Genomic DNA, 26,821 nt, shown 5'->3' on the forward strand with positions numbered 1-26,821 from the left:
AGCCAGAGATGTGTCTTTAATCTAGATTTAAACTGACAGAGTGTGTCTGCCTCCCGAACAGTGTTAGGTAGATTGTTCCAGAGTTTAGGCGCTAGATAAGAAAATTATCTGCCACCTGCAGTTGATTTTGATATTCTAGGTATTATCAAATTGCCAGAATTTTGAGAATGCAGCGGATGTGAGGGACTATAATGCGATAGGAGCTCGCTCAAGTACTGAGGAGCTAAACCATTGAGGGCTTTATAAGTAATTAGCTAGATTTTAAAATCTATACGATGTTTTATAGGGAGCCAGTGCAGTGTTGACAGAACTTTCTGGTTCTAGTCAGAACTCTTGCTGCTGCATTTTGGACCAGCTGGAGTTTATTTATTAAGCGTGCAGAACGACCACCCAATAAAGCATTACAATAATCTACCCTTGAGGTCATGAACGCATGAATTAATGTTTCGGCATTTGACATTGACAGCATAGGTCGTAATTTCGACATATTTTTAAGATGGAAAAATGCGGTTTTGCAAATGCTAGAAATGTGGCTTTCAAAGGAGAGATTGCTGTCGAATAGCACACCTAGGTTCCTAACTGATGGCAACGAATTTACAGAGCAGCCATCTAGTATTAGACTGTGTTCTAGGTTATTGCTTGTGTAGGTTTTAGGTCCAATAATTAACACCTCTGTTTTTTCAGAATTTAACAGTAAGAAGTTATTCGCCATCCATTGTTTAATATCAGCTATGCATTCTGTTAGTTTTTCAAATTGCTATGTTTCGCCGGGCCGTGAAGAAATATAGAGCTGAGTATCATCAGCGTAACAATGAAAGCTGTTATCTCCCAAGGGTAACATGTAAAGCGTAAAAAGTAATGGCCCTAGTACTGAGCCTTGAGGTACTCCATACTGCACTTGCGATTTAAATGATACCTCTTCATTTATTGCCACAAACTGATGACGGTCTGATAAGTACGATTTGAACCATGCCAGTGCACTACCATTAATGCCTACATAATTTTCAAGTCTATTTAAAAGAATGTTGTGGTCAATAGTATCAAATGCAGCACTAAGATCCAGTAGCACTAATAGAGAGATGCAACCACGATCGGTTGACAAGAGCAGGTCATTTGTAACTCTAATTAGAGCAGTCTCAGTGCTATGATACGGTCTAAAACCTGACTGTAAATCCTCACAGATACCATTTTTCTCTAAGAAGGAGCATACTTGTGAGGATACTACCTTTTCTAGTATCTTTGACAGAAAAGGTAGATTCGAAATTGGTCTGTAATTAATTAATTCAGTGGGGTCAAGTTGTGGTTTTTTAATGAGTGGCTTAATAACAGCCAGTTTGAAGGTTTTGCGGACATATCCTAACGATAGTGACGAATTAATAATATTCAGAAGAGGATCTATGACTTCTGGAAGTACCTCCTTTAGTAGATTAGATGGAATAGGGTCTAACATACATGTTGTGGGTTTAGATGATTTAACAAGTTTATACAATTCTTCCTCTTCTATAATAGAGAATGAGTGGAATTGTTCCTCAGGAGATCTACAACGCATTATCTGATCTGATACTGTAGCGGGCGGCTGTATGGTTACAATTTTATCTCTGATAGTGTCTATCTTGGAGGTAAAGTACTTCATAAAGTCATTACTGCTGTGCTGTTGGGAAATGTCTGCACCTGTTGCTGCTATATTTTTCGCTAATTTAACCAAGTTATTGAACAAATACCTAGAGTTATGTTTGTTTTCTTCTAAGAGAGACGAAAAGTAATCCGATCTGGCAGTTTTTAAAGCTTTTCCATAAGATAAGTTACATTCACTCCAAGCAGTATAAAAAACTCTAGTTTTGTTTTCCTCCAGCTGCGTTCCATTTTCCGTGCTTTTCCCTTTAGGGCGCAAGTGTGATCGTTATACCACGGTGTTACACTGTTTTTCTTAATCTTTTTTAGGCGCACTGGAGCAACTGTATCTAAAGTGCTAGAAAAAAAGTCCATAGTTTCTATTACATTATCAAGTTTTTCTGAGCTATTGGATATGCTGAAGAGTTCAGATAAGTCAGGAAGATTACTTACAAAGCAGTCTTTTGTAGTGGAAGTGATGGTTCTACTATACTTGTAGCAAGGAGTTGAATTTACAGTTTTAGCTATCTGGAGTATACAAGAGACTAGATAATGATCTGAGATATCATCGCTTTGCTGCAGAATTTTAACGTCATTAACATCAATTCCATGTGACAGTATTAAATCTAGAGTATGATTTCGGCAATGAGTAGGTCCTGACACATGTTGTTTAACCCCAATAGAGTTCAGAATGTCTATAAATGCTGTTCCTAATGCATCTTTTCCATTATGCACAGATTCCGGAAAACAACTGTGAATGAACCAAATCAAACATCTCCGGAACAAATCATGGGACACATTATCCGTGTATTTACCGGAATCGCTGTGTGAAAGAGGCTGAGGTTGACGTGCCAGTGGTCTCTTATATTCACGTTGTTCTGAAGCCTGTGCAATGATGTAGTTTCGACATCTATCGACTGAACAGGGTTTTCTCGACTTGTTTTCGTGTTGTTGTTGCTTAGCAATGTTATGGACACGATATTGTTAGTGATGGGTCGTTCTCGAACGATTCGTTCATTTTGAACGAATCTTTAATGTGACTCGGGAGGAACGAGTCGTCTCGGGGAGTGATTCGTTCAGTCGCGCATGCGCAATTGCGCAACTATGAACGAACGACTCAAACCGAAGACTCGAGAAATTAACTAATCAATTCTGTTTCCGGCTCAGGCAGCATAGGTAAAGCGTATGGGGCTGTCACGTGATGAACGAACGACTCAAACCCGATGACTCGAGAAATGAACTAATCAATTCTGTTTCCGGCTCAGGCAGCATAGGTAAAGCGTATGAGGCTGTCACGTGATGAACGAACGACTCAAACCCGATGACTTGAGAGATGAACTAATCAATTCTGTTTCTGGCTCAGGCAGCATAGGTAAAGCGTATGAGGCTGTCACGTGATGAACAAACGACTCAAACCCGTACAGATAGAGGTGAGGGAGCTAATCAGGTAAACAATGAACTAAGCTTTTCTTTTTCTAATAGTATTATAGTTTTGTCTTGTTTGTAGTGTAATCAACGTTTGTACAAGCAGTACATGTGTTATGGAAGTAACACATAGCTTTTTAATTATATTTTGGTAAAATGAACGAAATTAACAAAATGACTCGAAAAAAGATTCGTTCATTTTGCTGAACGAGACTCAAAGATCCGAGTCGGTAAAATGATCCGAACTTCCCATCACTAGATATTGTCTGGGTTTGACAAAAGGAGGGTGGGACGTGATTGGTGCTCGGGGTGGTGACTGAAGGCGGTGACTGAGTAGATCAGACGTCACATCTTTGTGGAAGTCACAGTGGCTCGTGAAAATGAACAGCTACTTTAAGCAGGCTGTGTGCAGTTTACTGTGGATTGACTGTTTTGAAACTCATATGGTAGTTACATAGCCCCTAGACCTCAGTTATCATGAAAAAAGCCAGGAAATTTCGATTTTGACAATATGGGACCTTTAAGAATATTGCTATAAATAGTAGAAACACCTCCCCTTTACCTTTTAGATGTGGTTCATGTTTATAACAGTAATATTGGGGGGTCGACTCATTTAAAATAATGTAATTGTCTGGTTTTAGCCAGGTTTCTGTCAAACAGAGCACATCTAGGTTATGATCAGTGATCATATAATTTACAAAAAGTGCTTTCGTAGAAAGTGACCTGATATTCAATAAGCCAAGCTTTATCAATTGTTTCTCTGTATTATATATATTTTTTTATTTGTTGAACATCAATTAAATTGTTAGTCTTGATTTGGTTCAGGCGTTTTTTGTATTTTCTAGCTCGGGGGACAGACACAGTCTCTATAGTGTGATATCTAGGTGAAAGGGTCTCTATGTGCTGAGAATTAACTGATTTCTGTGATGTGAGGCGGCTAGCAGACGGTCGGTTTAGCCAGTCTGTCTGCTTCCTGACCTGGGCCCCAGTTAGTCAAGTGCAAACTCTAAGACTATGTGCCATATTTCTAGATAGGAGAGATGCTCCACATCCGGAGGGATGAAGACCATCTCTTTTCAACAGGTCAGGTCTGCCCCAGAAACTCGTCCAATTGTCTATGAAACCTATGTTATTTCACGGGCACCACTTTGACATCCAGCCGTTTAATGATGACAATCTACTGTGTATCTCGTCACCACGGTAAGCAGGGAGGGGACCAGAGCATATTACAGTGTCTGACATCGTACTTGCAAGTTCACACACCTCTTTAACATTATTTTTAGTGATCTCCGACTGGCGAAGTCGAACATCATTAGTGCCGACGTGAATAACAATCTTACTGAATTTATGTTTAGCATTAGCCAGCACTTTTAAATTTGGCAAGATGTCAGGCTCTCTGGCTCCCGGTAAACATTGGACTACGGTGGCTGGAGTCTCTATTTTCACGTTCCGTACAATAGAATCGCCAATTACTAGAGCACTTTCATCAGGTTTCTCAGTGGGTGCTTCACTGAGTGGGGAGAACCTGTTTGATGTTCTGATCGGAACGGAAGAGTGGTATTTTGACCCGCGACTATGCCGTCTCACAGTCACCCAGTTGCCCTGCTGCATGGGTGTTGTTAACGGAACCAAACAATGTACAGGGCTTTCTGAGCTAGTCGCATCCAAAACCATATCTAAGGCCCACACATTCTTACTATCCTCTATTAAAGTCTGGATGCGTGACTCTAGTTCTGAAATCTTCTCTGTCAGCCTGACTATATTCCTGCATTTATCACATGTATAAGGCTCACTACTGACAGAGATATATAAGCTATACATGTGGCAAGCGGTGCAGACAACAATAGTAGGAGAAGAAGCCATTACTCACCGTGATTGTAGAATGATTCCAACTTACCACTGTTGTTGGATGAATTCCTGAAGAACAGATCGGGGGAGAAAAAACGTAACAGAACCGGCTAAAGGAGTAACTTACTAATGATAACGATAGTAAAACAAGAGTTAAAAGCGTGAATGGAGTGTGAGCGGCAAGTTAACCGGCTAAATGTAAGGCTAACACGCTGCACTCGCGATTATAGAATAAGGCAAACGATCAAATTATTCAGATTAGTTTGATGGATAATATCAGAAATTTGGTGGAAGTTAAGCTATATCTGTCAATTTAAAACAGCAGAATTAACAATAAGATAGAGAATCCAACAGAAAAACGAAGTTACAGGGAGCTACAAACACAGACCACTCTGCAGCAAGGCAAACAGGAAACAAGGGAAACAAAGGAAACAGCGAAACAGCGACAAACAGCGACACACTTTAGCCGCAAATGTTATTAGGAAAGGAGACTGCAAAGATTAATAGAAAAATGAAAAAAAAACACACATATACTCACTTCTGCTGTAAGTGAAACTGGATCACGGATGATTCGCGCAAACGCATTTATGTAGATCGGGAGGTGCATTCCATTCACAAACAAAAATCATCCACTGCGTCTTCAGCGACTCAAATGTCAGGAGTAAATGAGGACTACTATGTTTATTATTGCATCCAACAACAGAACACCTCAATCGCTTAGGAGCCATTCTTGTCTACGTCCCTGTTCCAGCATTGAGACTATGGCGATCGGATTATTACAGCTCACTCGGGGCGGGTCTAAGGTAAGACGGCCATGTCAATCAATCTATCGTGGGAGCGGCCTCCGTCGGTGTTACGTCACACCGACAACAAGCTGAGAATGGCTTGATTTGAAAAAGGAAAAATTATTTATACAGATTAAATAAAAACATTACAGGGTAGATGTGTACACACTGCCAACACACACTGCCAACACACATTTATGTTCAAACAACATGCAAAAGTGAACTTTGCATCTGGTGACTTTATTGTTTGCTTCAAGTAGAGGTTTATTAGTCTATATTTTTCACTAAATTTGCGGAGTGGTGCCAAGCTAGCAGTAAAGTCATGTGCTTACTAGTTTTTAGATAGGACTGTTTACATTTTAAAGAGACATGAAAGCTATCTTAAAAACATACATATACTTCCATCACATGATTGTAAATAATTAATGTATTTACTGTGTGAATTCAATCAGTTTTGTCATTGTTATCTTTAGTTAAATAAAAATATCTAGGGGAACCCCGAAGTCTGTTTTTGACTACTCATGGGTGGTCCTGGTTCCCCCCTTCCGGTGCTCCTTAATATAAACACTGGTCACTTTGCTAGCATTAGGATCCTTTGGAACATAAATGTTACTTTCAGTCTTTTCTCTTTAACATGAGGCTGTCTAGAGGCTTTTTGTCTTTTGTTGCACTATTGTGTCATACAAAAACAAAAACCATAACAGTGACCTCTTACATGTCAAAAGATCAAAGAAAAAAATATTTCTAAATTGAATGACCCCTTTAATTCACTTGCTTATAGAGGTAAGAGGTATTAACCATTCAAATCCATCTGCATACTTTTTGGGGCTGTTGAAGCATCACCAAGCTTATTTGCAGGTCTTAGCCTTATTTTCTTATAGATCTTTGTGGCATGTGAAAAAAGGTTGTTTCCTAATTCAATTTGTCCAGACATGTACTTTGTCAGTAAAATGTTGTCATCACTGATTGTGTGAACCTTTTTTGTCTTCCTTATAGTTCCTAATAGTACTTTTCACTCTTCCTGTCATTGTTTGCTGAATGAACCCTCTGTAGATTTTACATCAACTCATCCTTATAAGCAAAAACAGAAACAGACAGCTGTGTTGATTACCCCTGGCCTTCTTCTCTTTTCTCTTTCAACCATTCTCATATCCTTTTCTTTTGCTTCAGCTACATCCACGAAGCCACAAAAATGCAAAAGCTGAACTAGCTGTCCTTTCAGTTTTTTCCCCCCACATTTGTTCCTCTTTTCCTTCTTTTTACTTTTCTCTCTCGGGATAGCCAATTTCTTTTGGTGGCTCCCAGGCCTATGGTAGGGCTTGTTCATATCTGGTGGTCTTGAACTTTAACTTTTCACAGCTCCTTTACCCCTTTGTGCTTTTTGCGCAATGATTTCCAGACCACCATTACTGTCACAGGAAAAAACAGGGCCAAATAACTGTGTGGCTTAATGTGTTTTAATGTGCATGCTGAAGCCCCTGGCATGAATGAATGAATGAAGACAGTGCGGTTCTTTTGAGATTTGTAGTTAAACACACATACATTGAATTACTTAATACACAATTTTATTAATCACCATCAAATTTTATCAGCAATACATTTGGTAAACTTTTTTTTAACATACATACAGTCAGAAATTTGGACACAGTTTTTATAATTTGGCTCTGTATGCCACCAGAATACAATTAAATTGAAACAATCAAGATGAAGTACAGACATTAAGCTTTAATTCAAGTGGTGGAACAAAAATATAACATAAAATGCTTAGAAATTACCATTTTTATACAGTCCCCCCCATTAAGGGGCTCAAATGTATAACCATAAATAAAATGTTCATTTTTAATATTTAGTTTAAAATCTTTTTGAGGCAATGACTGCCTTAAGTCTGGAATTCATCACCAAACATCACCAAAGACTGGGTTTCCTCCTTTGTGATGCTTTCCCAGGCCTTTACTGCTGACTTCAGTTGTTGTTTATTTGTGGGTGTTTCTGCCTTTAGTTTTCTCTTTAGCAAGTGGAATGCATGCTCAATCAGGTTGAGATCAGGAGATAGACTAGGCCATTGCAAAATATTCCACTTTTTCACCTTCAAAAACTCTTGGGTTTTTTGGGTCATCGTCCATTTGTACTATGAAGCACATACCAATCAACTTTGCTGCATTTGGCTGGGCATACAGTATATCCCAGTACACATTAGAATTCATCTGGCTGCTTCTGTCTTCTGTCATGTCATCAATAAACACCAGTAACCCAGGGCCACTGGAAGCCATGCATGCCCATGCCATCACACTGCTCCACCATGTTTTATACAGTGGTCAAGTCAAGTCAAGATTATTTATACAGCGCTTTTTACAATACAAGTTGTGTCAAAGCAACCTTACAGTATTAAAATAATAAAGTAAAATCGTCGCCTTAGAATTATAAGGTTCTATCTGACATTTTTGTCAAAATTGAGTTATTCACATATTCTTATCCTGTGATAACTTATTTACATTATGTGATGTTTTTTTTAAAGTTGTGTACATTTTAGGACTTTTTATTTAGAAAAGAAAAAGGTTCTATCTGCAGAGTCGAACTATAACTTGGTTCTATAAGGTTCTATCTGTGAGCCAATCAGCACTTCGAATGCAAACAAGAGGACCAATCAGGATCAACTTTCTTTGTCATGTCACCGGACTGCTCCATAACGGTTGTGGCTAGAGGGTATACAGCTCAGACCGGAAACTAACAATGAAATTAATTGTTCTACCTATTAGATTGTGTTTTATTAACGTCTACACCTACCCCAACCCTAAACTTAGCCCTTACTATAATACAAAAAAAGTATTATTGTTGTACAGTGTGACAAAAATAACGTTAGACTGATGTGCGCATGCCCAGTAGCCTTAGCTGTATCCCTTCTAGACTTTACCCTCCATAACAGCAGGAAAGATTAAACGTAAAACAACAATTGCACGTCTGTAGAATCAATGAGTGCAATTCACATTTATTCCTCAAAGTGGCAGTGTTTAAAACATAATGATGGCGTGATTTTTTTTTACTCATAATTACCGCTACCGGCATTATATACATTACCGGCATAAAACAAATAATAGTATCTGCAACTGGCTTGAATGGCTTTACTGCAGATCAATTGCATAATGTAAAGTACATAATGAAATATAAGTGTCACTGTCGTTTGATGTTGAATGTGGTCAATAGCGATCAAACTGTTGTTATTAAACATGTTGAAAACGATAGTTTTGCGAATATGGTTGAATATGGCTTTTTGTGGAATGAAGTCCTGGTCAGATGGATTAGAGAAGCTGATTTTTTTAACTGTTTCTGCAATAATGTCTTTAATTACCCACTATAATTATAAAATTAACATCTGCTCTGGACAAAATATTCAGCACTGCCTATTATGCCTAACTTAAACAAGAAAAAAAATATTTGTCCTAAAATATTAAATAAATGTGATAAAGAAAGCATTAAAACATTAAATTCTCATACATGTTGACACATTGTTACAACAGTAATTTATGTTTTAAAACAAATTATAAGTAAACTACATTTATTTCTTGAAAATTGTTGCTTTAATTAATGTTTTGCAAGATAGAACCTTATAATTCCAAGCAGAAAACGACTTTTTAGAATTAGAAGGTTCTATCTGCATTTGACCTGTTCCCAAAATCCCCATTTAAAAATCTGAGAGGATTTTGATATTGTACATTTAGAATACATTTAGGGTCTCTGTCATTCTCATGTAGGAAAGAGACTTGTTCCCCATATAATTTTTACTATATAGAATGCAAAAACTTTGAAGCTCAATATCTCAAAACCACTCGGAACGCAGATAGAACCTTATAATTCTAAGGTGACGAAATGTCAATAATAATGCAAGAGTTCCATATTGCAACAAAGTCAAATTGGGGAGGATTCATCTGGTTCCCATGGCCTTATGCCGGTGGCCGTTTAGGGTAGGGGTTTTTCTTGATGATCTGTCTCTGGGGCTCAACTAGTTGACACGGCATCCGCTGACATTCGGCTGTAGGTGTTGATCCACCATCTGCTCTTGGTTTGGACTGGATTCGGGGGACTGCAGTGACCATCTGATCTGGATACGGACTGGATCTGGTGGCTATGGTGACCTGGGAATAAGAAACAAACAGACTAATATTAATGTAAATGCAAGAGTTCCAAGTTGCCACAAAATCAGATTGGAGAGGACTCATCTGGTTTTCGCTGTCTTACATCGATGGCCGTCTAGGTGATGAGGTCTTCGCTGATGATCTGTCTCTGGGGCTCATCTAGTTGATGTGGTCTCTGCTGACATTCAGGGCTGTAGAGGATATCTCTGGGTGCTGATGGGCACGGACTAGATCTGGGAGACTGCTGTGACCGTCTGATCTGGATACAGGTGGCTACGGTGACCTCGGAATAAGAAGGAAAGATACTAATATTAGCGTAGATGCCATTCTTCTTCTGATGCAACGAGTACATCAGGTGTTATAGGAAGTGTCCCTGGTTCCGGTTGATCTAAATAATGCAGCCTAACAATCCTTTAACGGATTTGGAATAGGAAATGTATTAAGTGTAGGCCAGGTTAAAGAGATGGGTCTTTAATCTAGATTTAAACTGACAGAGTGTGTCTGCCTCCCGAACAGTGTTAGGTAGATTGTTCCAGAGTTTGGGCGCTAAATGTGAAAAAGATCTGCCGCCGCAGTTGATTTTGATATTCTAGGTACTATCAAATTGGTGGAATTTTGAGAATGCAGCGGACGTGAGGGACTATAATATGATAAGAGCTCGCTCAAGTACTGAGAAGCTAAACCATTGAGGGCTTTATAAGTAATTAGCAAGATTTTGAAATCTATACGATGATTAATAGGGAGCCAGTGCAGTGTTGACAGAACCCGGGCTAATATGCTCATACTTTCTGGTTCTAGTAAGAACTCTAGCTGCTGCATTTTGGACCAGCTGGAGTTTGTTTATTAAGCGTGCAGAACAACCACCCAATAAAGCATTACAATAATCTATCCTTGAGGTCATGAACGCATGGATTAACATTTCTGCATTTGACATCCTGAGCATAGGTCGTAATTTCAATATATTTTTTAGATGAAAAAATGCGGTTTTGCAAATGCTAGAAATGTGGCTTTCGATGGAAAGATTGCTATCGAATAGCAGACCTAGGTTCCTGACTGATGACGACGAATTGACAGAGCAGTCATTGAGTATTAGACTGTGTTTTAGGTTATTACATGCAGAGGTTTTAGGTCCAATATTTAACACCTCTGTTTTTTCAGAATTTAGCAGTAAAAAATTTCTTGCCATCCAATTTTATATTTCAACTATGCATTTATGCTGTGTATCATCAGCATAACAGTGAAAGCTAACACCATGTTTCCTGATGATATCTCCCAAGGGTAACATATAAAGTGTAAAAAGTAATGGCCCTAGTACTGAGCCTTGAGGTACTCCATACTGCACTTGTGATTGATATGATACCTCGTCATTCACTGCTACGAAATTATGCCGGTCAGATAAGTACCATAAATGCCAACATAATTTTCAAGTCTATTTAAAAGAATATTGTGGTCAATAGTATCAAATGCAGCACTAAGATCCAGTAGTACTAATAGAGAGATGCATCCACAATCAGATGACAGGAGAAGATAATTTGTAACTCTAATAAGAGCAGTCTCAGTACTATGACTGGAAATCCTCACAGATACCATTTTTCTCTAAGAAAGAACACAATTGTGAGGACACTACCTTTTCTAGTATCTTTGACAGAAAAGGGAGATTTGAAATCGGTCTGTAATTGTTTGATTCATTGGGATCAAGTTGAGGTTTTTTAATTAGAGGCTTAATAACAGCCAGTTTGAAAGTTTTGGGGACATATCCTAACGATAGTGATGAATTAATAATATTCAGAAGAGGATCTATGACTTCTGGAAGCACCTCTTTTAGTAGCTTAGATGGAATAGGGTCTAACATACATGTTGTCGGTTTAGATGATTTAATAAGTTTGTACAACTCTTCCTCTCCTATAGTTGAAAATGCATGGAATTGTTCCTCAGGAGATTTATAGCATATCTGATGTGATACTGTAGTGGATGGCTGCATAGTTACAATTTTATCTCTAATAGTATCTATCTTGGTAGTAAAATAGTTCATGGAGTCATTACTGCTGTGCTGTTGGGAAAATTCAGTGCCTGTTGGTGCTTTATTCTTCGTTAATTTAGCCACTGTATTGAATAAATACCTAGGGTTATGTTTGTTTTCTTCTAAAAAAGATAAAAAATAATCTGATCTAGCAGTTTTTAATGCTTTTCTATAGGATATGTTATATTCACGCCAGGCTGTACGGAAAACCTCTAGTTTTGTTTTCTTCCAGCTGCGTTCCATTTTTCGTCATGCTCTCTTCAGTGCTCGAGTGTGTTCAGTATACCACGGCGTCGGACTGTTTTCCTTAATTTTTCTTAACCGCAGAGTAGCAACTATATCTAAAGTGCTAGAAAAAAGAGAGTCAATAGTTTCTGTTGCATCATCAAGTTTTCCTGAGCTATCGGATATGCTGAGGAATTCAGATAAATCAGGAAGGTTACTTACAAAGCAGTCTCTTGTGGTAGAAGTGATGGTTCTACCGTACTTATAGCGAGGAGTTAGTTTTACAGTTTTAGTTATCTGGAGTATACACAAGACTAGATAATGATCTGAGATATCATCACTTTGATGCAGAATTTCAACGCCGTTAACATCAATTCCGTGTGACAATATTAAATCTAAAGTATGATTTCGGCAATGAGTAGGTCCTGACACGTGTTGTCTAACCCCAATAGAGTTCAGAATGTCTATAAATGCTGATCCCAATGCATCTTTTTCATTATCAACATGGATGTTAAAATCACCCACTATTAAGACTTTATCTGCGGCAAACACTAATTCGGATAGAAAATGAGCAAATTCTTTAAAGTCTGTATGGTGCCCTGGTGGCCTGTATACAGTAGCTAGTACAAGCGTCACAGGAGATTTATCATTAATACTTGATTCTTTGGATAATGTTATATGGAGCACCATTACTTCAAACGAGTTATACTTAAAGCCTGTTCTCTGAGAAAAACTGAACATATTGCTATAAAATGTGCAAACACCTCCCCCCTTACCTTTTACACGTGGCACATGTTTGTAACAGTAATTTTGGGGGGTAACCTCATTTAAAATAATGTAATCATCTGGTTTTAGCCAGGTTTCTGTCAAACAGAGCACATCTAGCTTATGATCAGTGATCATATCATTTACAAAAAGTGCTTTCGTAGAAAGTGACCTGATATTTAATAAGCCAAGCTTTATCATTTGTTTCTCAGTATTTGTTAGAATAAATGTATATTCTATAATTGCCGAGAATTAAGATTCGATCTGAGTTGAGCCACACAGCACAGGTACGGGACCCCGGAGCCAAGAATGACAGACACAGCAATAGTGCATTTCATTCAAGACTAGTTTATTGGGGAAAGGTAGTTGGTATTTATTAGTAAATATAGGGAAGTGAAATCTGACTGTCAGCAGAAAGATGGAAAGGGTACGAGATGTCCCAGACAGTCCCATGACCTGTCATTACATCATTGTCTATATTCCAAATACAATAGAGAACACAGGTTACAATGTTAAGAGACATATTACAAAGGACACAGGATGTAATAGAATCTTACAATGGCCACTTTAAGACAGAATGTCTTACACCAACAAACAATCCTGTGTCTTCATGTTAAAATACACATATAAAATAAAACACATCATTCCTATCAATGTTAAATGTGGACACACAGATACACTTCATATTCATCATTAAGGAAACATGGTTATATATCAACTCTGACTAGACCTGTGTCTAGACTTCTTTCAGATTATGCCCTTCAGATTCTAGCTGATAAATACGATCATAATTATTGTACTCATCTTCATCTACTTGATTGAACAGTGAGCATAACTTTATAAGTTCCTCTTGTTGTGATGGATGTAATAGTATGCATAATGAAATTGCCAATACACTGCATTAGACATGGAGCGATTAGTAACACAATGAACATCAGAACAATAATTGGAACCACAGTGGTGAAACTCCAGGTTCCCCATTCGCCCCAGAGTCCGTCCAGCCAGTTAAACCAGGAGTCGACTCTCTTCGGGTCCGGGATGGATGTCTTCATGTGGGCGATGATATCCGTGATGTTATCTAAATTGTCTGGAAGATCCTCTCAAGAATTATTTCTTTAATTAATTCTGGTTCTTCTTCCAAGACTGCTCTTGCTAGTTCAACAACTTTATTATCAAACACTAGAATAGCTTCTAAAACCGGGCACTGAGTGAAACCATCTAGTGGTGGATAATCCATCAATCAGAATAGGGCCCTTAGTGCATACAGGGTTGTATAAGAGTTAACACTGTTTGGCTCAATGGACCATCTATCTTCCTGCTTTGGATAACCCCCACCTCACTATAAGAGGTAGTTCCTTCCTCAGCTTAGTCAGTGTTTTTCCTCCTCCCTGTTAGGCAGTAAGGGGAATCCCCTTTACCAGGATTCTATTTTAAATTGGAGCTTGCCTGCTCTCCTGAAGAACACTTCTTCAGTCGTGAAGCATGTATCCACTGTGGCTGATAATCCATCAGAACTCCGGTCCTGGTTACGGTCGGCAATCACAGTGGCTGGTCCAATGTGCTTCGTTTCTCCCACCCTCGTTGGCTTTAAACTTGGGATCAGCATTCTGGCCTGGAACAAAATAGTGAGTAGGCTGTTCTGAGGGGAGAGGAAAACACAAAGAAATATCAGCACATATAGAATTGAGTTTCTTGATTAGGGAAGTCACGTAGTCCTATTGCACCACCTCCAGGTCACCTACGGAAGTAATGCTTGCGTGGCCTTTGACCCAAGGGGTCAGGAAAGGCCTACCCATCAGTATCTCAAACGGTGAGAGTTTAGTGGTGGAAGATGGAGTCATTCTTATTTCAGTTAATACTGCAGGTAGTAAATCTACCCATTTCTTCCCTGTCTCGATTGAGGCTTTTGTTAGCCTTTCCTTAATAGTCCTTTTAAGGCGTTCCGAAATTTGACGACAATTGCGGATGATGCGGTATGTGGAAATGCCAATCAATGGACAATGCTTTGGCTAGGAATTGTGTTACCCTAGAGGCAAATTGTGTCCCATTATCACTCTCAATGGTAGTAGGTATGCCAAATCGAGGAATTATTTCTTTGGTTAGGATCTTAACCACTGTTTTTGCATCTTCCCTTACACAAGGAAATGCTTCTGGCCACTTTGTAAATCGGTCAATTATGACCAACAGGTACTTCAAGTTACCTATAGGTGGCATGTATATAAAGTCGATCTGCACATTCTGGAAAGGTGCTTCTGGATGTGTTAGTGCGTTGTGTTTAATCGGTTTATGCGGATTTACTTGTGTGCACGTCATACATAAATCTAGAATAAGCTTAGCTGTTTTGTGTACGTCTGCAATGCAGAACAAATGATTGATTACTTGTACTACCTTTGCACAGCTTGTATGTGACAGGCCATGGTAATGTCTAATAAGAATCACCAATGCCAACTTTGGAAGTGCTACCCTTCCCTTCTCATCTCTCACAATCCCGTCTTTATCCGGAGCACATCCGTGCTCACTCCAATGTTGCAAGTCAGTTTGTGTAGGTTGACTCTGCAAAATCTTAATGTCATTGTCAGGTACATTAGTTATATGGACAGTCATAGTTACTTGACTTTCGTTACTCATGTTGAACGGTGGTTTAATTTGCGCCTTGGCCGCTTCCCTTGCGGCTTCATCTGCTTTCCTGTTCCCTACAGCCTGTTCATCATCTCCCACTGCGTGACCTTTCACCTTACTATGGCCACTTCGGCAGGTAGCTGTACTGCTCTAGTTAGCTGTCCTATTAGATTCAAATGCGCTATTGGTTTACCATCTGCCGTTTTAAAATCTCTTGCTTATATACATTTTTTATTTGTTGAACATCAATCAAATTGTTACTCTTACATTGCTTTGGACGTTTATTGTGTTTTCTAGCTCGGGGAAAAGACACAGTCTCTATAGTGTGATATCTAGGTGAAAGGGTCTCTATGTGCTGAGAATTAACTGATTTCTGTGACGTGATGTGGCTAGCAGACGGTCGGTTTAGCCAGTCTGTCTGCTTCCTGACCTGGGCCCGTCAAGTGCAAACGCTAAGACTATGTGCCATATTTCTAGATAGGAGAGATGCTCCACATCCGGAGGGATGAAGACCATCTCTTTTCGACAGGTCAGGTCTGGCCCAGAAACTCGTCCAGTTGTCTATGAAACCTATGTTATTTCGCGGGCACCACTTTGACATCCAGCCGTTTAATGATGACAATCTACTGTGTGTCTCGTCACCACGGTAAGCAGGGAGGGGACCAGAGCATATTACAGTGTCTGACATCGTACTTGCAAGTTCACACACCTCTTTAACATTATTTTTAGTGATCTCCGACTGGCGAAGTCGAACATCATTTGTGCCGACGTGAATAACAATCTTACTGAATTTACGTTTAACGTTAGCCAGCACTTTTAAATTTGCCAAGATGTCAGGCGCTCTGGCTCCCAGTAAACACTGGACTACGGTGGCTGGAGTCTCTATTTTCACGTTCCGTACAATAGAATCGCCAATTACTAGAGCACTTTCATCAGGTTTCTCAGTGGGTGCGTCACTGAGTGGGGAGAACCTGTTTGATGTTCTGATCGGAACGGAAGAGCGGTGTTTTGACCCGCAACTATGCCGTCTCACAGTCACCCAGTTGCCCTGCTGCACGGGCACTGTAACTACCGGAACCAAACAATTTGCATGTCTCCCTAAGCCAGTCACATCCAAAGCCGTATCTAAGTCCCTCACATTCTTACTATCCTCCATTAAAGTTTGGATGTGTGTCTCTAGTTCTGAAATCTTCTCTGTCAGCCTAGCTATTTCCTTGCATTTATCACATGTATAAGGCTCACTGCCGACAGAGATAGATAAGCTATACATGTGGCAGGTGGTGCAGACAACAATAGCAAGAGAAGAAGCCATTACTCACCGTTTTTGTAGAATGGTTCCAACTTACCACTGTTGTTTTGATGAACTCTTGAAGAGAGGGATGGGAGGAGGAACAACGGAGTGAATAGGACGTAAAAGGAATCGTGATTCGCAAGCTAATTGGCTAACTGAATGCTAACTTGTTGCAAATTGTGGTTGTGGAATAAAAGCGAAACGGTTTGCGAGGGAGAAAGGAAAACGGTATTAGGCGCGAGTAGAGAACGTGAATGTAAATGCAAGTCGCCAGTGGCAAGCTAAATGGCTAATTCACTGCAGTCGCGGTTAACGGGTAAAGTGAGCGGTCAGATTAGTGTGACGGATAATTTCACAAGTCTGTTGGGAGTAAAGCTGTTTTTAATTACTTTAAACAGCAGAGAGTAATAATAAGATAGAGATTTCTAAAGAAAAACAAGCTCCAGAAAGCTACAATCACAGAGAGCTAAAAACACAAACCACACGGCAGCTCAGCAAAACAGGAGGTGTGAAAAACAGCAAAACAGTGGTGTGAAAAAGTGTTGGCCCCCTTCCTGATTTTTTTTATTTTATTTTTTTGCATGTTTGTCACACTTTAATGTTTCAGATCATCAAACAAATTTAAATATTAATTAAAGATAACACAAGACAACACTTTTTCACACCACTGTAGATGATGTTGTATACTTTGGATTATGAGCTGTTCAAAGCCCTCGCCATAATTCTGGTACAGGTTTATCTTAATTTCAGCAATCTAAAAAATCCAGAAGTGGTCTGGCTTTTTTAGATTTTTAATCTGTCTAATCTGGCCTTGTTGGCACCTTGTGGTGAACCCTTAGTATTTGCTCTCGTGAAGTCTTCTCTTGATTGTAGACTTTGACAATGACACGCCTACATCCTGGAAAGTGTTCTTCATTTGCCTGGATGTTGTGAAACGTTTTTTTTTTTTTTTCCTAAGGAGAGAATCATCCAATCATCCACCACGATTTTCCTCTGTGAATGTCCAGACCTTTATACACTATTGCCAAAAGTATTTGCTCACCTGCCTTGACTCGCATACGGACTTAAGTGGTATATGACATTGGTCCACCCTTTGCAGCTATAACAGCTTCAGCTCTTCTGGAAAGGCTGTCCACAAGGTTTAGGAGTGTGTCCATTGGAATTTTTGACCATTCTTCCAGAAGCGCATTTGTGAGGTCACACACTGATGTTGTGTTCTATCGGGTTGAGGTCAGGACTGTGCAGGCCAGTCAAGTTCATCCACACCACACTCTGTCATCCATGTCTTTATGGACCTTGCTTTGTGTACTGGTGCACAGTCTTGTTTGAAGAGGAAGGGCCCAGCTCCAAACTGTCCCCACAAAGTTGGGAGCATGGAATTGTCCAAATTGTCTTGGTATGCTGAAGTATTCAGAGTTCCTTTCACTGGAACTAAGGGGCTAAGACCAGCTCCTTAAACAACACCTCACCATAATCACACTCCCACCAAACTTTACACTTAGCACAATGCAGTCAGACAAGTACCGTTCTACTCGCAACCGCCAAACCCAGACTCGTCCATCAGATTGCCAGATGGAGAAACGCGATTTGTCACTCCAGAGAACGCGTCTCCACTGCTCTAGAGTCCAGTGGTGGCGTGCTTTACACCACTGCATCCAATGCTTTGCATTGCACTTGGTGATGTATGGCTTGGATGCAGCTGCTCGGCCATGGAAATCCATTCCATGAAGCTCTCTGTGCACTGTTCTTGAGCTAATCTGAAGGCCACATGAAGTTTGGAGGTCTGTAGCAATCGAAAGTTGGCGACCTCTTCGCACTATGCGCCTCAGCATCCGCTGACCCCGCTCCGTCAGTTTAGGTGGCCTACTACTTTGTGGCTGAGTTGCTGTCATTCCCAAATGCTTCCACGTTCTTATAATACAGTTGACTGTGGAATATTTAGGAGCAAGGAAATTTCATGACTGGACTTGTTGCAAGGTGGCATCCTATCACAGTTCCACGCTGGAATTCACTGAGCTCCTGAGAGCGACCCATTCTTTCACAAATGTTTGTAAAAACAGTCTGCATGCCCAGGTGCTTGATTTTATACACCTGTGGCCATGGAAGCGATTGGAACACCTGATTCTGATTATTTGGATGGGTGAGCGAATACTTTTGGCAATATAGTGTATGTTGCTGAGCTCACCAGTGTGTTTTTATTTTCTCAGAATGTACCAAATTGTTGATTTGGCCACTCCTAATGTTCCTGCTATTTCCCAGATTCTTTTGTTTTTGAAGCCTAGCAATTGTCTATTTTTTGTCTATTTTACTTTCATGCAGAGCTGGGTTCAGAGCAACAGCTTCAAAATACAAATGGCATATTTATAATTAACTCCATATCTTTTATCTGCTTATATGCTAATTGATGTAGAAAAAAAATGAAGGAATAGCCCACAACTGTCAATGAAACAGTTTATGAGCAAACTGTCAAATTACTTATGGTCCCTTAAAAAAAGGGGGAGGTACATATTAAAGAGCTATATTTCCTTAACCTTTCCTCCAATTTTGATGAGAATTAAAGAAAAATAGGAGAATTAAAACTCAGAGTGGGCACTTTAAGCCTGCATTTTTTATATAACTGAAACACTAAAATAATAAAACTTGTGTCAGTGTCCAAAGGTTTATGAACCTGACTGTAATTTAGATGAAAACGTATATTTTATACTAATAATACACTGTTTTTTATTCTCTTCCGCACTATGATGACCTTTATCAGTCCCTCTTCTCTAATAATTTAATTGTTGTTGTTGATGTTTTATTTAAAAAAAATAGAATACATTTCTGAGAATTAATTTACACTATTAATATTATTATGGTAGAATTATATTTCTTAAATATATTATATATACTTTTAAATTATTATTGTTAGTGTTATAAAATAGACTACATTTGTGATCAGTTTTATTTTATAATAACTGTTATTACCATTTTGTAAAATAATATGTATTTTTATTATTATTATTATTATTATTATTATTATTATTATTATTATTATTATTATTATTATTATTATATTTTACATAATAATTAAGTGTTCCCACTTAATGTTTGCATCCCAACAGCCTGTAAACTGTAAGAAACTTTGGATGACAGTTTTCATGATATTTTTAATTAAAAGTTGGAAAGTTTTGGGACAAAATAATGGCACTTTGTGCAAAGACTTTGTGTCATTACATCCTGTACACAATGTCATATACAGCTCATGCTTGCATTTAACCACTCACTCACAAATATGGAAATTTAGTCATCTCTGGTAAACATTGTGTCATTATAGTGAGTAACAGCTTCTGAGCAATTTTGAGCACACTGTGAAGATCCACTGTTAAGCTTGGTCTGCTTTCTACACACAGCAAATACAGTCCCCCCGCAAACAGACACTCACATGGACTAATATTTATAATGGATACTACAATATCAAGTGCTATGAGACTGAATATGTCTGTTTATGTGGTCTGTGTGACACACCCGGAGTTACTGTTATTGGCGCCTGATTTGGGTCTGACTCACTTGAGTTGTCTTTAGGTCTTTTACAGAAATTGTCATCAATCCTGCCTACGTGACATTCATTCTTTTTTTTCCTCATCTTTTTCCAGTGAACTTTTCCTCACCATCTGTTATTTAGATATGCTGTTAAACTGTTCTCTACTTCAGCTGCTTAGAGTAACATGTGGCAGTGTAGTCTGAGTATATTTCCATTTTCAAGCATAGTCTATTTCCCTTCTGACTTGCTCTTTTGTGTTTCCAAAGTTGTTATCTTTTGGCTAACATCATGATAACAGCCTTTTTAACCACCTTCCTTCATTTTGGCATGTACATTTTGGCAGGTCAAGTGGGAATACAGATCACTGGATTTCTCGTCCTGTAAATTGTAACTTTTTTTTCTTAGCGTCACTTTCACAAACTCTTCTTTTGCAAAATAGCAACAACTCAAGTCTCTTTTTAAGAGGTGGAACTTAAAGGCTGGAATGTAATTTCAGAGCACTAGAAATTAATAAATCATAAATGTTGGTAATAATTCTTTAAAAAAAGTAACAACATATGGTTGTTAATGTCTAAAATCCTGCAAATTAAGCCAAGAAACTTCAGTTTTTTTTTTCTCTCTTTGCTTTTATTAACCCCCCTCCCCCCAACCACCATTTAAAAAAAATATACGGTTGACCACTTTTGTTGTTCATGAACCTCTTTTTCCAATCTGCTTTCGACATATCATCTGTGCTGTCATAATAACCTTCCCGTTAATTCACAAAGTCTCCTTCAAAGCCGCTTGCTTACAACCAGAATCAGATGCTGTGGCTTCTATTTTGTGTGAATGGAACATTCTGTACATGTGCCTTGTGTATGTATACTTTGTTTTCATGCTGACTTTTGTGTGCAAGCACATATGTGATTTCAAACCACCAAATAACAACAAAACTATAATACAAGTCTAAGTGTGTAAAGTATACTTTAATCTAAAAATATATTCACATTGGCGATATATAATATACAAATACGTAACATTTGGTATACAGGGTTTCTTTTCTACACAAGATCCCTGAGTTCACTATACACTTTCTATAAGTGGTCAGTATAATAACTGATAAATATACCCACACGTGCACTGTTTTTTCAGTTTTATGCACTGATTTTGGGATTCAGTAGAATATTATTAGCTAAAACTGAGTAATGATACAATTGTTTGTTAGCAGAGAGCATTAGCAACCAAAACATAAGTGTTGTTAACGACAGATTCTCTAAAGTTTTCCATGGAATTCTGCATGCTCAGATTCCATGCAAGTCTTCTGAAAAACAGCATACTTTGATCTTTAGACATATAACAAAAGATCTCATGAAAGATGTCATAGTGGAATGTTTCTGGTTAATGCATTATTCTTAAGGCCAAAGTATACTTTTTTCCCATAGTTTGCAACACTGGCCCGGCCTAATTTTCCAGTTGAAACGGAGACAGCAGCAACAATCATAATAGAGGTCCATATTGATGAGTACTTTTGACAAGGGTTCAAAGATACTGAATTTTACTTTGGACTTAATTAACTTTGCACATGACTGTTATTGTCAATTATTGAAATACTTTCATTTTTAAAATAATATCCTGGAATATAATTGGCAGTCCTCATTGTCCCCAAGTTATTGCCGTGTCATATGGTGAACGTACTCGTGTCTTCATTTTCCGACGAAGTGTGATTTTGTTGGCCCGACTTAAGAGAGATCTCGACGGTGGGCTGTTCGTTGCCATGGCGGTATCCTCTTCCTGTCTGCCCGCAGCGCTTGGCGAGCTTCAGAGCATGAATTTTGAAGGATGAGCCGATAAAGACATAGAGCACAGGATTCAGGCAGCAATGCGTGAGGGCAAGACTTTCAGTGATTTGATTGGCCCGGTCCAGGTTTTTGCTTACCTCACATTCCGTCACTAAAATGTAGATCACATCCAGGGCTCTGACTAATTTTACCACGTTATAGGGGAGCTGGGTCAACAGAAACACACCAACTACTGCTATCAACACCCGAAATGCCCGCCATCTTCTTCCACCACGTACGCCCGCTGTTGCAGCTTGACTTAATACAATTCCAACCCTGCAGTAGCAAAACATCATCACCAAGAAAGGCAGAAGAAAGCTCAAAGACACTTCCAGAATTTCCAGAGTTGCTTTAGCTGCCCGCGCCATGCTGTGCGGGTAAACTGCCCGACAGGTGTTACGCCCACTCGAGTGCTGTGTCTTCACCGTGTAGAACACCATATCTGGCAGTCCAAGAACAATGGCAAGTCCCCAAACCAGGAGGCACATGATTATCCTCTGGCTGCGGGCATTGTTCCTGGCTGGGGCATTGGCAGTGGTGGAGCCTCTGGCTAGCGCACGATAGCGGTCTATGCTAATACAGGCTAGCAGCAGCATGCTACAGCTGAAGTTAGTGGTGTAGAGAGCTGAAGTGATCTTACAGGCGACTGTGCCTATCTCCCAGCCATTCACTGCATCTGCAGCCCAGAAGGGTAGCGTGAGAAGCAGGAGGAGGTCCGCGAAGGCCAGGTTGAGGATAAAGACATCTGTTAGTGTCCGTAAGCGTTTGTGGGAAAGGTAAATTAGGACGACTAGCGAGTTTCCAGCCAGGCCCAGGATCAATGCTAGGGTATAGACGACTGGCAAAAAGACCCCAGCGAAGGACCTGACCTCTTGTTTGTCGCAGACTGTGTGGAAGTCTGCAAAGTCCTTGTCGTCATAGTCACTGTGGTTGGAACTATTGTCATGGTCATGATAATGATAGTCATGGTCATAATCCAAAAGTGCATTCATCATGATCTAAAGAGAAAGAGAATAAGGAACGTAAACATTTAGTAAATTTAATTCATTTTTGTTATATGCTCAGAAAAAAGCAAGCAAAAAAATACACTAAAACATTTATGTAGGATTCACTTTGAAAAAATTTCATTTAAATATTGCTAGTAAATTTCACAAATTACAAAAAAGCACATTGTAACACATTGAATTAAACATGACATTTTGAAGTAAAAAGACTGAAATAGTATGTTCTTGTGAAATGTAAAATTTTAATCATAAAAATAAACAGAAATGTACAGTTCTTCCCTATTTGGATGTTTTAGACTCTGAGAAGGCAAAATGGTTTTTAAATTTTACTTTTTGTGCATTTAGCAGATGTTTTCCAAAGCGACTTATGAAAGAGGAACAAAAGCAATTTGTCACAGCACATTTTTTACTGCTAATTGTAGAAAATATATAAATATACTGGAACAATTTATATTTTATATAAAATGTATATTTTATCTGCATTCAGTTTAGGTTATTTTTATTGTAGAAAAAATTGTCACGTTTTCCTGCATTGCAAGCTAGTTTTCATGGTAATGTGTATTTATTTAGCAAATTAGCAAATATTCTGAATTATGAGATTTGTATATTTTCTTAATATGATTCAGTACCTCATATCTGTAACTTATATCTGTCTATAATAATGTCTGCATAATGCCATTAGACTCTGCACAGCCAAACAACCACTAACTGATTACATTTCAGATGTCAGTGCACACTTTATCTTTTTAATTTATTCGATTCAGTGTGACATCTGTGCTTTGTTCCCTGCTGGAAAAAAAACAGCTAAAACCAGCCTAGGCTGGTTGGCTGGTCTTAGCTGGTTTAAGCTGGAAGTAGCTGGTTTAAGCTGGTCTCCCAGCCTGGCCAGGCTGGTCAGGCTGGTTTTAGCTGGTGGTTTCCCAGCCTGACCAGCTAAGACCAGCCTGGCCAGGCTGGAAAAATGGCCAAAACCCCTCTAAAACCAGCCTGCCTCCCAGCTATGACCAGCTAAAACCAGGCTGGTTGACCAGCTAAAAACAGCCAACCAGCCTAGGCTGGTTTTAGCTGTTTTTTTCAGCAGGGTTCTGACTAACTTTATCTTAAACGTTACTTAGCCCACTTGATCCACACATGTACCATTGATACGCTTGTTTTAAATGACCAATGTGTGCAAAATGGCTTTTTTTTCTGCATCAAAAACCATTCTGCTAATTTCTTCCATATCATCATTCTCATTTAGTGTTCCGGAGGGTGAGATCATACACAACTCAACACAGAAACATCTACTTTTGACTGAAAACTCCCTGTACGTGTGTGCAGCTTGGCTGACCAACAACATCCAAGCAGCTTGAAGTATTTTTGTTTATTTAATTTTACCATATACAGTAGCTTAGGAAATTTTGTAAATAAAAGTGTATGGGCAGCTTTGTGGCACTTGGGCTTTGGACGAATTGTAAATGTAGTAACTTTGCTATAGCTTGTCTGGATTGAGGGAGAGTTTATTTAACCCTGAACTCTTTTAGGAAAATGTTCAAATGCTCACTGTTGGTCTGTCTCGTTGTTTGCATTTCTAAACCGCAGATCCTTGACTTTTGTCAGCTGCTCATCTGGAGTTACACATAACAATGAGTTTACCTGCCAATCCGCTGAACACATGGTTGTTTAATAGGGGCACCAAGTGGAGCTCATTTTGTGTGTCTGAGTGATAAGCAAGCCAGCTGTTAAAAGATCTATACATAATGCAGATTGTCTTTTTATTTTTTTGTACTAGTTTGTTAGCTATTTATATTTTCTTTCCTGTGTAAAGTCATTTTTTCTATGCTACTCAAAGAGAACCAGAAAGTTGGTATAACATTCTATGCTTTCCAAATGTTTAAAACATCAATCAAAAACTATTTAAAAACATACTAGTGATTTAATTATGATCTGCACGTCTCTTCCAGAAAAAATGCTGTTAGGGATGGAACTTTTTCCTCTTGTGGAAACATTTAGGCTCTTGTTTTTGAAATTCTGATGAATAACAACATATTCAGCCATAGCCTATGGCTGTACAACATTTTAGAACATTTTTAAATTTGAATACATATTAGAAAACTTTATAATATAACAATATACTTATACACAACTAAAGAATTTATATGACAAAACACATACACTTTATTTATAATATATTTGAATTTTGCATTAATGTAGTTGCTAAATAAATACTTTATGCAAACATCCGCATATTATTTTAAATGGATGTCTTCATTTTCCCTACACTCAAGTTGTCCCAATCCTGTGAATTTCTTTCTTTTTCTAAACACGAAGGAAGGAATTTTGAAAAAAATCCTATGAAAGTGAAAGGGGACCAGCAATTGTTTGGTTACCGACATTCTTCAAAATATCTTCTTTTGTATTCAGCGGAAGAAAGAAATTCATACAGGTTTAAAAGAATTTGAGGGTGAGTAAATCACAACAGAAATTGTATTTTTGGGTAAACCACAAGTATCTACAGGTGTTGTTCATTACAAAGTCAGTGTTCTATTATATTTTATTCTATTCTACTTTCTGTTTTAAAGTAAATTGATTTACTTGTTTAAATATGAAACATTTGTATACAGTTGGTTTCAAAAGTTAAAGCTTAATGCAGAAAGTATATCTAAGGCTTTATGCTAAATAAGCATGTAAAAAGATGATCCGTTGTTCTTATTTTTGAATCCATAACAGCTTTTGAATTGTCGTGTTGTGTTTCCTCGGTCTATTATGGAGCTCAAGGTCTGTTACACCCTTTTATCCTGTCAGTTTAACACTGCACAGGTAAACCCTCATTCCATTCTGCTTTCTCACTGGCTTAGAGAAACAAGAGCTTTTTTTACAAACACATTTTTCATAGTCACATTTAAAATGTTTTCCTGAAACCTAAATTTGTCTGTCACTGTTCATTTTGAACTTTACCTTCCCTGTCATAAACCCTTTTGAAGATCGGTAAGCAGGACTTTGCCTTGACTAAATAGATGACAATGAAGGAAACTAACTGCAAAAGAAATGCATCACATTTTTACACAAATCCAACTGAAGAAATCTAAATACTACTTAAAGCATTATGTCTGTTACCATAATTAAGCGTTTTTTGTAACTTTGCTGGAAATTTATTTCTTGTATTCTTAATCCAGTGTTTACTTTCAATGATGTTTCTCTAAAGTTATTGCTCATGCCTGTCCCCTTTGTTGCTGTGACTCAAAGCGATCAAAATTTTTGACTTTGAGTTACCTCCAGCTTTAATGTAAATACGACATGCGAATGCAGCGCAGTCTTACCTCTGTAGCGTCTGAGTCACACTCCGTCCTGAAAAGAGCTGCCTTCAACCTAGAGATGTGAAACGCTCTGTTTATAATTGCAGCTGGGGCAAGAGGACGTCCATGGGTGTGTGTGTGTGTGCGTCAGAGGAAGAGATTATTTGAGGAGAGAGAGAAAGAACGAGATGAAAGAATGACCTCCTTATGCAGGTTATGCAGACTATCTCTCTGTGTTTCCCTCATAAACTTCAAGAGGAAGAATTCTGGTATATTGATAACATAATACAACAACAAAATATAACATTAGACTCATGAAGTTGTTTTAAAATGTATTGTAAGAGTTTGCATGTATGATGGATACTTTTTGCAGTCCAACTAAAAAAATTGCACTCATGTGTATGGTAATAACGTTCATAATAACAAATCGTGAGGGCTCGTAAGGGCTCTAATTTCTTGGTCCAGAACAGTGTGATTGCACACTGA

At 38.6% G+C, this 26,821-nt stretch overlaps 2 protein-coding genes across 2 annotated transcripts in view; one reads left to right on the plus strand and one right to left on the minus strand.

The window, feature by feature from the left end:
- The window catches only part of acad11 (acyl-CoA dehydrogenase family, member 11), a 136,696-nt gene that overhangs the window by 51,316 nt on the left and 58,559 nt on the right, over nt 1–26,821 (plus strand).
- On the minus strand, nt 21,186–26,447 carry ackr4b (atypical chemokine receptor 4b). The gene is made up of 2 exons (XM_073830392.1): nt 26,360–26,447; nt 21,186–23,054 (listed from the first exon to the last, which is right to left on the minus strand). Exon 2 carries the CDS (start codon nt 23,049–23,051, stop codon nt 21,897–21,899), a length of 1,155 nt encoding a protein of 384 aa, XP_073686493.1. The 5' UTR covers nt 23,052–23,054; nt 26,360–26,447; the 3' UTR covers nt 21,186–21,896.

Source organism: Garra rufa, chromosome 24, assembly GCF_049309525.1.
Source record: "Garra rufa chromosome 24, GarRuf1.0, whole genome shotgun sequence".
Taxonomy (NCBI): Eukaryota; Metazoa; Chordata; class Actinopteri; order Cypriniformes; family Cyprinidae; genus Garra; species Garra rufa.